Source organism: Stegostoma tigrinum, chromosome 32, assembly GCF_030684315.1.
Source record: "Stegostoma tigrinum isolate sSteTig4 chromosome 32, sSteTig4.hap1, whole genome shotgun sequence".
NCBI lineage: Eukaryota > Metazoa > Chordata > Chondrichthyes > Orectolobiformes > Stegostomatidae > Stegostoma > Stegostoma tigrinum.
Genome location: NC_081385.1, coordinates 22,276,236 through 22,290,708, shown reverse-complemented (window position 1 = coordinate 22,290,708; position 14,473 = coordinate 22,276,236). Strand labels below are relative to the sequence as shown.

At 38.8% G+C, this 14,473-nt stretch overlaps 1 protein-coding gene across 13 annotated transcripts in view; it reads right to left on the bottom strand.

Annotated features, from left to right (window-relative positions):
- Positions 1 to 2,412: 2,412 nt before the first annotated feature.
- gramd1ba (GRAM domain containing 1Ba) overlaps positions 2,413 to 14,473 on the bottom strand; it is a 562,055-nt gene continuing 549,994 nt past the window's right edge. For all 13 annotated transcript variants that reach the window (XM_059639094.1, XM_059639090.1, XM_059639091.1 and 10 more), the window contains 3 exons: positions 13,379 to 13,486; positions 12,435 to 12,555; positions 2,413 to 9,600 (listed from right to left, as the gene is read on the bottom strand). In XM_059639094.1, the coding sequence (XP_059495077.1) occupies positions 9,514 to 9,600; positions 12,435 to 12,555; positions 13,379 to 13,486 (316 nt within the window). In that variant the 3' untranslated portion in view covers positions 2,413 to 9,513. The remainder of the gene's footprint in view (positions 9,601 to 12,434; positions 12,556 to 13,378; positions 13,487 to 14,473) is intronic.

Here is a 14,473-nt window from a genome sequence, read left to right as displayed (position 1 = left end):
ATACTTTCTAGGTTGCAACATGTCCGTAAACTACTGCTGCTGAGTATTTCCAGCATCTACAATTTTATTTCAGATTTCTAGCATCCATAGCATTTTGCTTGCCTACCCATTGAATTCAGGGGCGGGGGGGGGGGGGGGGGTGATGTGTATTCGTGTCTGTAAATCCCTACAACATACATTTCCAGATCATATGGAATTACTGCTTCTAAAGAGGAAATTAAAGATTGGAGTTCTGACAAAAGCTGCTTATAAGACAACTTTTTACAGACTGGTCAGTGTGACTATCTTCCATTAAAAAGATACAATTATGCTATAATACCTGTATTGGTTTCTGACTTGCAGAAACTCAATTCCAAACATTTATAAATGGAATCAGGTTGTGGACCTCATCAGTGTGATTTAAGAAGCTTTGGGGAGGCACGGTCCATCCTGGATGGCATGTCATTTCAATGTGGTGCCAAGTTGGATTCTAAAATGCTTGCACCATCTATTCACCTTATAGATTGCAGTAGAGTTTTCTTTTCAAAAGTTTTGATAGCACTGATTCTGGTGCAGAAACATTCAAAATTTGTCAGTCAGATACTGTCTGTACATAGGTAAGCATTTGCATCCAGAATGGTGGCTCAGTGGTTAGCACTGCTGCCTCACAGCATCAGGGACCCAGGTTCGATTCAACCCCCCTCCCCCCGACCCCCCACACCACCATGACTGCCTGTGTGGAGTTTGCACATTCTCCCAGTTTCTGCTAGGTGCTCTGGTTGCCTCCCACTGTTCAAAGATGTGCAAATTAGGTGGATTGGTCATACTAAGATGTCCCATAATGTCCATGAACATGCAGATTAGGTGTGTTAGCCATTGAAAATGTAGGCTTACAGAGAAAGAATGGGTGGGATGCCCTTTGGAGGGTTGGTGTGGGCTGGTTGGGTCAAATGCCTGTTTCCACACTGTAGGGGTTTTATGGGGAAATAAAAATCTCACTTCTGATAAAGCAACATATGATTCAGCTCTCAAAACACAGGAATTGTTACTCTGAAACATTCCTTCCAGGTTTTGGGCTTTTAATAATTTCATAATCCTACAAAATGATCAATGCATTGGAAAATCTAAGATAAGATGTGGATATTTCAGATGAAGATCAATGGACTGCAACTACATTCAGATTACCAGATATCTCGCATTCAAGAATTATTTACAATGCTACAGTTATAAGTATTTAAATCCCATTAAACTTGCACCTTTCTGTGAAATACAGATACACATTTTAAATTTTGCCTATGTAAATACAGATCAAATGTGTTTCACGTAGTCATTAACAATCATTATCATTAAAGTGGATAACTTTCAAAATGACATTTAATAAATGTAAAACAATATTAAATGTAAATGATATTATGTCGTGCAATAATGAAAAAAAACTTGAATTTATTAACTGGTAAAACCATCATGGTTAGTTGTTTTTTGATATGCTGCATCTATGGGATGTCCTACTGCCATGGACTCTAGCTTGCATCACTATCTCTGATAGTCAGGTGACTGTAATGCAATTCTGAGACTGTTCCATCTAGCTAAACTGCTCTTACTCAGTTTGCTGCTTGTCAATCTGGGCGTTATCCAAGAGTAGCAAAACTTTGTTTTCACTGGCACATTATAAACCAGCACTCTCGAAAAATCAGCTAAACTTATATACCTCAAATACCATCAAGTTTGCTGTATTGTTCGGTCTAATTATTATAGTTCTTTAATTTAGTTACGTCAGTGTAAATAAACTTGAAGTCAATTGAATGGCCATACAAAATATCCACAGTTGATTCAATTTCAAGTCAATTTCTCCTCCAATATCGTGATGTTCGAGTAGTCAGTTAAGGGTGCCAGTGACAAGGTTTTCTGCCACTTAAGTTTTATTTCAGGCAAAATTGCATGATTATTTACAGCATTAATTGCTTTAAAAAAGTATAACTGTGCTTTGGGCATTCCCTGCATTACATTTCTATTACTTAGTGTGCGTATGTGGACCACTTGATTATCTGGAATATCTGATAAAGCAGCACACTTCTGATTCCATAGGTGTCAGTCAATAAAATGTTTGCTGTATTTACTGTGGCATACCGAATAGTGATTCAGCTCTCAAGTGCAGGGTTCCCATTTTTCTCTTTTTTGAGTCTCAATAGTATTTGACTGTTGATGTCAGAGTTGCATCATCATGTACATCATTATCAATGTATAAATTCCCATTATAAGCACATACAGAAAAAGATGTGATGACAAATGGAAAGACTGAGAATGGGCCAAGTAAACCTCATCATACATAATACAGGCTCCTAATTACAGGTAAGAAATATGAACTGATGGACAAAAATATATTCCAATGTTACCAAGGAAAGACAAAATGACAGACATATTAAGCACTTTTTTTTCCAACACTTTTATTCATATCTTGTGTCTACATTAACTTACATGTGGGTTGCCATAGTAACCTAAGCTCTAGTAGGTGAGGTTATTAAAACTAAACCTGCGCACAGCGCAGAGTTTACAATTACATTTCATATGGAGATCAAAACAGTTCTAAAAAATTGTACCTTGCATTTGAGTGCACATCGTGATTCTTTGTTACATAATATCAGGCATAGTCAAGCCACAATCAGATTTTATCTCATTTCATCTGACACTGGTTGCATAGCCTGTAGGCCAGCATTAGGCAGCATCAGATACACATGCATCATACTTAAAAAAGAAATATCTGCCTGGAGTGGGCACCATGGTTATTTGACCTAAATTACATTATAGTACAGCATGAGCCAACTAGCAGACACCCTGTACAATGGGAAGGTTTATTTTGAAAGGGGAATTTTCCTCAGACACCACTTCATTCCCCATGCATTTATGTAGAGTTTACACAATTGAGAAAAAGGGATAAAGGAATCATTTAGTATTATCAGAACATCTGCAATACAGCATCTACTGTATTCCTGTACATATGAAAAATCTTTTGCACATTTCAGTTGGTAACAATGTAAAGTTTATAATTATAATTAATTTTACAGTAATGGACTCCAACTGTTGCCATAAGTTATTTTGTTCAATTCTTCATGCACCATATCTGTTTAAAAAACAGTGCAGCAATGAATAATAACGACTTTTGTGATTCTTTGCATTATTTGAAAAGAAGCAAACAAGTTTAATGACCCACGAGGCAGACACTGTCCCTTTTAAACTATACTGTCATCATATTTACATTTTCAAATCCTGCAAACCGTAAAGTGATCATTGCTCCACGTTTTGTAGCACGATGGCAATCAATGTAATAAAAAAACTCTTACCACAAACTTTTGAAAATGTTTAGCCCATAGAACTCCTCTGAACAACAAAGTCCTTTAATATGATTTAAACAATAAAGGAGAATTCAACATGTGGTCTGATGTTTGAATATTGAAAGATAAATGACTCCACAAGACTTCATATGGGTTGTCGAACTTTTTCAGAAATAATACTATTTTCAAGGAAAAGAAAATACAATACACCTTTTACCTTGAGTAATAAGAAATTGTAAGGAGAATGACCACTGTGGATTGACGCACACATTTTAGATTTAACAGGTGTACAAAAATAACATTTCAATGTATTCCGCCAGGAATGGTGAAAAAAACTCCGAAAATCCACAGCCTAGAAATTTGAGTCCACCATATTTGGGCACGGTGGTGGCAGGTTTTTTTTTGTGTGTGTGTGTGGTATTTACAACATGAACCCCCTACACCTGAATGTTCAAATCTGAGGCACATCTGTTATTCTACATCAGGTCTCATTAATATTGTACAGTATGAAGTAAACAGGTCAATAGTGAAGCAAGACTAATGACTGACCTGCTGTGACAAGAGAGGCTGCCCAATATTTGGGTTAATCATATTGGGGAAAAAGAATGTCAAGGTAGGGGTTTAAAGGGTAGGAGTTAATGCTGGCGACCAGCAAAGGAAGACAGCAGCATTGATAAAGACTGGGAAAACAATGGCAATTCACTTTCCGTGCTGAATATGGGATCATAATTGGAATTCCTACTCCTCCTGGTTCGACATGTAAATAGAATTTGAAACCTTATTGATTACAGTATAACAGGTGGTTCCTTTTAGGCCCTCTACATTATGGTACTTTTTTAAAAAATTGAGTGTAGCTGGTGCCAGCACTGGCTAACTCAGGAAAAAGCAGCACAAAACAGCTAACTGCAGATACTGGAAATCTGAAATAAAACAGAAAATGCAGGAAATACTCAGCAAATCAGCAGCAGATGTGGAATGAGAAACAGTTCAATGTTTCATGTCAACATGAGTTTGCAAATCTGAAATGAGAGTCTGGCCAATACAGGGGTTTCAAGTAAAGAAGAGCAGATGGCTGCTCCACTATTTTCTCATTTCTCCCAAGTTCTCCCCATAACAGATGGAAAATGGGTCCTGAAATCAGCAGCTTACCCATCATATCTTGATTAGTAAGGGAATCATGGATTAGGGCAGTAAAGTGTACTCGGATGTGTTGGATCAGCCTCGAACTTACTGAATGGTGCAGCAGACTTAAGAGGCCAAATGGACTACTCCTGCTCCTATTTCTTATGTTAAGAAATAATGAATGGTCAAGTGATCTCGTTAAAAGATCAATTCTTCCCAATATTATCCACCCATGACATAAAATAGTTGGGATAAGCAGGTGAGTGGGATTGTGGCAGCCCATTTTTAAAGAAAATTTTAATAAGGTGGGAAGAAATGTCGCATCCATCCGCAAGGCCAGACAGACAGGAGGCCTACCCCATTCCACAGGCATTAAAAATTCATTTTCCACTTCCACCATGCCTAACTTACCTGGATCTGGGATCCAGTGGGCTTTCTTCATGGTTCTTCTTTCAAATCTAACAGTGCTCATCACGGAGCTCTGCTTCAGCACTTAGCTTTCAGAGCGAGCAGCTATGCAGATGGGACATCCCCCAAGTAAGGGCTGGAAGTTGCCGTAATGTGGCCTGCTCACCGTGCTTTCTTGCTGCAGGACAAGCTTGTTACTCGTCTGTCAATCGTCACTGTTTCCCTTCCAGGAGTGGAGGCAGGCGATACGGGATCTCTCTGCCCTCTGTAAATCTTTACCTTTAACTATGTTTCTCTCTCCACATATGCTAACTGGCTCGCCAAGTATTTCCATAATTTTCTATTTCTTCCTTGAGGATAAACCAAAACTGTAGTGGGAGGTCTGAAGGAAGGGTTAGACTTCTTGTCTGTATCATTTTTTGACTCTACTAGCAAACTTTCTGCTTGGTGTTCATCATGCACATTCTACCTACTATATTAAATTTAATAGGCTGTGCAGTTTGGTTTCTAGACCAATATTGAGAATACCATGTACACGACCACATGAAGCATAGCTCTGTGTTATCAGGAATGGTGCTTCATCAACCTTGGTCTGATTTTAGATTTATGCTAAATTTGGGAATCACTAAAACATCTGCTAATCGTGGTTTTTCACTCTATGGATAAACAAGAGACAAAGGTGGACAAAGTCCCTAAAGAACTTGCGTATAGACCACAGTAAACGAGGCAATGCATGTCAAAATGGGTCTTAAACACACTTACTTGTTGTTAATATGTTTTGCAATATAGGAGACTGTTTCTGAAAATGTAATTTAACTCTTAAGTCATATCAATACACGGATTTCAAAAGTGTCATATCAATACAAAATGACTAGAAATAATTACTTTGAAAAATGTTTGCTGTAATTTATTGGACCAGATCTATTTTACTGTCATCCTATACTTTTAGAATTCTTTTGGTCACAAGTTATTTTCAGGCACAGGGTCACTTTACCACCTTCATTACAATAATGATTACTATATCATGGTAAAACTCACTGTTCTACAAGAATCTGTTTCTACAAGAATCAACAAATTTAAACCAAACCATCCTTCAGTCAACGTCACACTTGTTATAAGAAAAGTAAGAAATAAAACAAGCTGCTGTTGGTAAATTCCATGTAAATAAATACAAAAAAACACCTTTACAAAACATCCAATAGGATAAATTATGTTTTAGAATTTGTCCTAAGACTTTGGATAATCCATATAGGACATTTTACAATTTCTTAAACTGGATAGCTGTGGGAAATCTCTGTAAGAATAACACGTTAAGAATGGTACTGGATTCTAAGAAGATCAGCCCAGTTTAATGGGAATATATTTTCATTTAGACTGCTTCAACAGTGTCATGTGAGGAATTCAAAGTTGACTCGCAGAGAATCACCCAGTTGTCGACACAGAATTTGAATAATGTATTTTAAGTAACTTGTCTTTTCCCTTCTGACCGATACAGGCACACACGCACTCACTCACTCATTTATTCATTGCTTGCAAATCTACTTTCAGGCCTGCACTACTATTTCCTGATTCTAGCACTTTTCTGCAATTCTGCTCAACTAATCTTTGATGCTACACATAATGTAAACTCTGAAAACAAAACATGTCATATAACTGAACAGGTTTAAGAAAACCGTTCAACTAATAATATGCTGGAAAAACTATGCAACACTGTTTTGCAGTACCAATATTTCTTCAACTATTTTTAATTGAAAATAGTCTCAAGTATTAAAGGCAACACAAAAATGTAGCAATGAGTTTAGAATTTTAAAAGAATTACTTTAGTACAAAAAGCAAAACCTATGCTTATTAATATTATACTGCTGCATATGGATTGACATTAAAAGCCCATCAAGTCCGAATTGTGACTTTACTGCAAACGATCTGCCATTTGATTCTACCATTCACATTAAACATGGTTTCAGTGCACAAGAAAAAAGCAAGGTGCATGCTGAATCTCAAGGTGATCTGTTCATAGAATAATGATGCTATTGGATCAAATTTTTCAACATTTATCAAAACAGCCAAAGTCTACAATGGAATTAATCATGACTCTGTCTATCTATTTCCCACAATTCAAGTGGATTGGGGGATGTAGGCTGGGTCTGTCCTGAAGACAATATATTGTGGGCGTATGGATGAATTGCAATGAAATATTCTGTCAATATGTTACAATGTACTGGTATGTGTCTGGCTCAATGATCACACACATCTCATTTTAATTTATTAAATATTGTTAAATAATTTCAGATAGACAACACAAACTTTGGAGCTAATAGAAAGTTTTGCTCTTTTTAGAAATGCATTTTTTTTAAGAAGAGGTCATATCAATCATATTAAAGCACCTTCATTTTGGTATCACATCTTATTGCATCTGACTGCAAAGACATAGTACACGTTGACAGATGTATTATAAACCTAGGAATTATCCATGCAGGGACATGGTCAAGTAAGATGTGCTAATGGAGTAAGTTACTAAAGTTTAATTTCCTTGAAAATTCTCAAGCACATTGTTTTTCCTCCAGAATTCATTACAAGTCTTAGAAACATGGGTTTCCATAAGACTAATAAAACTAAAGCATCCACAATACTGGGAGGGAACATCTGCGCAACCAACTTATCATAAATTTCATGTTGAAAATGCACTGAAGCCTGACAACACTTTTTTTGTTTCTGAAACATCAGAATTCAATCCCCTGCTACCTCCAACATTACTTTAAACACATCAAGTCCAGAGTAGCCAATGAAATGAATGCTCAACAATGCTGGTCAATCTTGGAGCAAGATAAAGAAGCAATTCAGCATCAATCAACCTACGCACCATACTTTCCGATTCAGTCAGCTCACAGACAAGCCTTATGCAATAACATGTCATAAATAAACTATTTAAATGTTAATTTTTTTGAACTGTGGGAACAGGAGATAATTTGTTTAGTTCTAAACAGTTTGCATCAGATGAGCCTCCATTTCCAAGGTCCTACACCTTTTTTAATTCTTGTACATATTATTGCAAATTATCTACCCACGTTTCTTTAAAGAGTCAGCACATATGAGTTCAAAGATGATACTGGGACCTGGGTGGATTAAAGTGCTTGGTTGTTGCCACTTCATTTTATCAGTTTTCTAGCCCTATTCCACCAAGCAGCATGCGTGTTCCTGCACAACACTCCTGTTATCACACTTATCTCTGTTCTCATGAACGACTCGCATTGAGCATTGGTTATTAAACGTTATATCCTTGTATCTTCCATGTGCTATGTCATCAAGAAGGATGTTTTCTCTTCTTCAAAGTGCCAGGACATCCAAGTTAAAAATCCCACTGAATCCAATAAGATCCTGCTTGGCCTATGGCTAAATCCAACAGGGAAATTCAAGATTAATCCTTAACTCCTCCTTTTAATAATTTATAGCTATGGACTCCTGTTGAGAAATTTAAATCTCATTAAAACAGTCAAAATTATTAACATATGTATACATAGGAAGAAAACTGTACTAATCTGTGTTTTTTAAAATTTTCTACGATACAACTGTAGAAATAAAAGCTGAACATGGCATACTTCTGCAGCATTGCTAAACGTGACAACACACATCTCATCAGCTTTGCACTCCCCTGGAATTCCCTCAGTACTTTAATGGTACTGAAAATGACACTTTTATCTGCAGCAAACTGTTATCTTTTTAACACAGAACATGGAATGCCTCACAGTCAGGTTCCACACATGCATTCTGAGCATCAGGTGAGCAATTTGCAGCATCTAGACATGCTGCAATGAGAGTTACAGAACACAGATATGCTTTTGCTCTATACATTCTGTGACCTGCCTATGATAGATTGTTTAGTCTGTATATACAATAATATAAATATCTAAGTCAGTCACATCACGATTCCAGTTACTTCTCTGTAGGTTTTCAATTTTCTACTGTATATATGTAGAACTAAAACTGACAGACTTACATGCCATACATCTGCAAGTCACTTGTAACTTAGAATGTCTTCAAGTTTTACCAATACAGATATTCACAGTTTCTTTGTCCATCATTGATCCAGAATCAATACATTTGATCAATCTGTTAATAATAATAAATTGTGTTTTTGCAGGCACAATGACCTGTAGTTTCAAAATCCTCATCTTGCTCCTATTTGTGTTTGACGAGTATCTTACTTTAACACAGAGCACATGGAATTTCAATTTACGTCTTCCACAACAGAGACAGCCCACAAATTATTATATGCTTTTGTTACATGTTAAAGCTTACAGTACAACATCCTAGGATTTAAAAGGAGTGTGTAGTCAGATTAGCGAGGCTGTTGTCTTCTCATGATGCTCCAGTGCTGTCAGGATTTAACTCTGCCACAGTTTCTAATCAGTAAAGGATCTTGATTTTGTCAACTGTGATTCTGCTGACTGGGCAGCAGTCCTGAAGGTCCAACTCAGCATGTGATTCCAGTGTTCTTTTTTTAAATATACACATATTTCTATATATATATATATATATACACACACACACATACATATATATTTCTATATATATATATATGAGAAATATATATTATATATATAATATATATATAATTCATATAATTTATACATAACTATATTGCACACTATTCCCTCTTCGGCCTTGGTAATGCCCATCAGTGAAACCGATCTCGTTTGTCTGTTTCAGAACTGTAATCACGCAAACCGATGCCTTTTTGTAGAGTTACTAACGAGTCTCTCATCTGTAGGATCAAGTTTAAAAGAATAAATAAATGAAATTCCAAAGTCTACCTTAGCAATTCAACTTTCAGCATCTTATACAAAAGAGGCTTGAATCCAGCCTGGCTGAATGGCCAGATCTTCAAGACAAAACAGAAGGCCAAGTTCCATTTCTGCCAATGTTAACACACACCCTTAATGGATTATGCATTGATTATACAGAAACATTACAGCAATGTGCTGCTCCCTTTACTCAATCAGAGAAAAAGAGAATGAACACAGTCTTCATGAAGACCACTGAACATTATAGTGAGGAAAGAACGTGATCTTTACCAGGGTGGCACTGTACAAAAAACAGTAATGATTTGTAAAGCAAACTTCACAACACACTGTGACGATTTAGGCAATATTCTCAAAAAATCTATTCCACTAATTGGTGGTCATTTAATACACCTCTCAGATTCTCTCACAACCTGGAGAAGCTCTGATTAGCAGATTGCAGCACTTGTCAAAATGTAATAACAGTCAAACATGCAATAACTTTCCTCACTTCATCAATTTAGTGTAAAATAAATTGCAGGGGTTAATCTTCCTCTCATCAGACTGAGATGGAATTCTGAAATGGCGATCTCTTCAGTTTCAACAGTTATTTTAGCAAAGGCAAGATTGATATGGCTGTTAAGAATTCCAGGATTCGCAACTTATTGTTCACACTCTGGGATGTAGTTGTTTTGCAGAATATCAGCACACCAGTTTGGGCTACAGCGAGGTCTTCAGATTGAAGAACAAATTCCTCTAAATATGATGAATTTTCTGTTTAGAACAAAGGATGATGAGGTGGGAAATGGTACACTCTCATTTCAGCCAATTAAGCTAGAGTTTTCAATGGTTTCTTGTGGAAACAAGTGGAGAGCAACCAGAGGCCACACTATACTGTATCTCCATTTTCCTGCTGTTTGCTGGTGACTCAGTCTGATGAAACCTAGGCCCTAGTGTTGGAAGCAAGCACAATCCATTGAGATTACGTTAAAGCTCCCTCACTGATAGCCCAATACTGCTCAAAGCTAATTGCAGAAAAGCGCACATTGCATCATTATCTGAGGTTGTCTGACTCCTCTGGCCCTTCTGAGTGAGGTTAACAATTTATCAGCAATTCATGCCATCTTAGGGACTGTTTCCTGAGACAATGCCCAGTGAGCAATTATGAAAGTTCCCTAAATTCATTTGCATATGATTTTTTTAATCTTTGGAGAGACTTTTATTTCAGTAAAAACTTACTTTAAAGCAAGTCTGAGGTGACTTAGCAGCTACGGCAGTCAGCCCTACAAACATTTAGTCCCATATATTTAACCAGTGTATTAATCTACTTTTACACAGCGCAAAAAATGTTTGCAGTCAATTCTAATAATTTTTTTCTTAATAAAGGAATGGAATGTACTCCAATTTTTATCTTCAACACACTACAGCTACAGAGAAGAGAGTAAAATGTGAGGCTGGATGAACACAGCAGGCCAAGCAGCATCTCAGGAGCACAAAAGCTGACGTTTCGGGCCTCGACCCTTCATCAGAGAGGGGGATGGGGGGAGGGAACTGGAATAAATAGGGAGAGAGGGGGAGGCGGACCGAAGATGGAGAGTAAAGAAGATAGGTGGAGAGAGTGTAGGTGGGGAGGTAGGGAGGGGATAGGTCAGTCCAGGGAAGACAGACAGGTCAAGGAGGTGGGATGAGGTTAGTAGGTAGCTGGGGGTGCGGCTTGGGGTGGGAGGAAGGGATGGGTGAGAGGAAGAACCGGTTAGGGAGGCAGAGACAGGTTGGACTGGTTTTGGGATGCAGTGGGTGGGGGGGGAAGAGCTGGGCTGGTTGTGTGGTGCAGTGGGGGGAGGGGATGAACTGGGCTGGTTTAGGGATGCAGTAGGGGAAGGGGAGATTTTGAAACTGGTGAAGTCCACATTGATACCATATGGCTGCAGGGTTCCCAGGCGGAATATGAGTTGCTGTTCCTGCAACCTTCGGGTGGCATCATTGTGGCAGTGCAGGAGGCCCATGATGGACATGTCATCAAGAGAATGGGAGGGGGAGTGGAAATGGTTTGCGACTGGGAGGTGCAGTTGTTTGTTGCGAACTGAGCGGAGGTGTTCTGCAAAGCGGTCCCCAAGCCTCCGCTTGGTTTCCCCAATGTAGAGGAAGCCGCACCGGGTACAGTGGATGCAGTATACCACATTGGCAGATGTGCAGGTGAACCTCTGCTTAATGTGGAATGTCATCTTGGGGCCTGGGATGGGGGTGAGGGAGGAGGTGTGGGGACAAGTGTAGCATTTCCTGCGGTTGCAGGGGAAGGTGCCGGGTGTGGTGGGGTTGGAGGGCAGTGTGGAGCGAACAAGGGAGTCACGGAGAGAGTGGTCTCTCCGGAAAGCAGACAGGGGAGGGGATGGAAAAATGTCTTGGGTGGTGGGGTCGGATTGTAAATGGTGGAAGTGTCGGAGGATAATGCGTTGTATCTGGAGGTTGGTAGGGTGGTGTGTGAGAACGAGGGGGATCCTCTTGGGGCGGTTGTGGCGGGGGCGGGGTGTGAGGGATGTGTCGCGGGAAATGCGGGAGACACGGTCAAGGGCGTTCTCGATCACCGTGGGGGGAAAGTTGCGGTCCTTAAAGAACTTGGACATCTGGGATGTGCGGGAGTGGAATGTCTTATCGTGGGAGCAGATGCGGCGGAGGCGGAGGAATTGGGTATAGGGGATGGAATTTTTGCAGGAGGGTGAGTGGGAAGAGGTGTATTCTAGGTAGCTGTGGGAGTCGGTGGGCTTGAAAGAGAAGATCTGTTCGCAGTGTTTGCACTTGTCAATAGGAAATAAGTCACCTGATCTAGAAGCACCACTGATGATTTTAAAATCTCTTTCCATTTCTGCAGTTCAGCATCATGGTAACGTTGTTGTGACTCTAATAACTGGGCCCATTCCACCTGTGACTGGGGAAGTTTGCTGTATGGAAGAAAATAAATGTCCTAAAATTCATACAAATTTGTCTAACCAACATAAATTTCAACAAAATTCATTCAGCCTCTGAATAAATTAAACATCATGTCAAGTTTAATAATTATGTTCACTTGTAACCTCTTGAGGAGACTCTTGAATTAAGCTGTTTTTATGCTCAGTGACATTAAGAGATTAATAGCACAGATTTTAAACATTAAAGATACAAATAAAACTCAAGTGTACATCAATGAAACTAGACCAACCATTCTTACTTTGTCTAAGCAGAAGCACTCATGAAAAACAGTCTGTTTCCGGATTGGAGCATTGAAATTACAGAACTTTTCTATATTTACAGAGCTACTGCCCACTGACTATTTCCATTGGTTCTAAGTAAATTGTCATGTTTAAGTTATGATTATTTAAGAGCACAAGTAGGAGCAGTATTGTGCAATCCAGCTCCTCAAGGATGCTGCACCCATTCAATAAGATCATGGCTGATCTGGTCAGATATTAGCATCAACTCCATTTGTCAGTTTTGTTTCTCATAACCTGGCTCCTCTACAATTCAAATATCATTTGAATGGATTAAAGGGGTGAGTCTCCATGGTACTCTGGAATACAGAAATCCAAAATGTCTCCATCTTCTAAGAGAATAAATTTGTCATTTCTATTTTAACTGGGCAATACACTATTTTAAATTATGCTGCAGTTCTAGAGTCCTCTGTGAGGGGAAACATCATCAGCATTTATCATGTTAAACTCCTTTAGAATCTAAGATGTTTCAATAAGATCATCTCTCATTTTCTAAAAATGCAAGAGTAGAAAATACCTCTCCTGGAGCCTGATCCCATGCCAGGCAGTGAGACTCTGTGTTGTATATTCCAGCATCCATAGCTTGTAAAATAGCATCATATTCAGAAATACTAATAACACCAAGCTGTAAAGGGAACAACAGTTAAGATTAGAACTGGAGTAGTAGGAGAAGGACCATTTTATGTAGCTCTTTCAGCTTGCTTCATCATTCAATATAATTATGGCTGATCTGCTAACTCAATTCTAACTTTGTGAAATATCCCTACATTCCTAATTCCTTTACCTCTCAAAATTCTGCTTATCCATGTCCTGAATATACTTAATAAGGAGCATCCATAGACTGGGCTAGAAAATTCTAAAGATCCACAAATCTTTGAAAATTCTTTCTCATTTTAATCCTGAATGGTCAACTTCCCATTTCAAGGTCTTGACACCCAATACTAGACTTCTCAATCAGAAGAAACATTCTTTCAATATCTACCTTTATTAAACTCTTTTTGAACTGTCTAGGTTTCAATTAATTATCTCTCATTATTCTAAACTGCAGAAAACGTGGAACCAGAGTACGAAACATTTCCTCGCAGGGCACTGATTTCACGGTAGGGAGTAATCTGGTGAATGTCCACTACGCAGCCTTTTAGGCATGTATATGCTTCCTTGTCCAAGGCAATCAAACAACTGTCTCACTAAGGTCCTATTCAATTCCAATGAGGCTTCATCAGTCTTGCGTGCCCTTTTTAATAAAAGCCAACTTTTCAATGCTTTCCTATTTGCTACTGTAGGTGTGACGAGACTACAGTGGGCCAGTTAATAGTACTGCTAAGTCACCTCACCAGTGACCTGAGGTTGATTCCAACCTGTCTGTGTGGAGTTTGCGTTCTTCCTGTGCCTGCATGGGTTTCTTCCTGGTGCTCTAGTTTCCTCCCAGAGGCTAAAGATGTGCAGGTTAGGTGGATTGGCCATACTGAAAATTGCCCCTTAGTGTCCAGAGATTGACAAGTTAGTTCAGTTAGCTATGGTAAAACCCTATGTAGGGTTACAGGGGTAGGTTGGGCTAAGGATCAGGGATGCTGTTTGGAGGGTCAGTGCAGACTTGATGGACTGAATGATC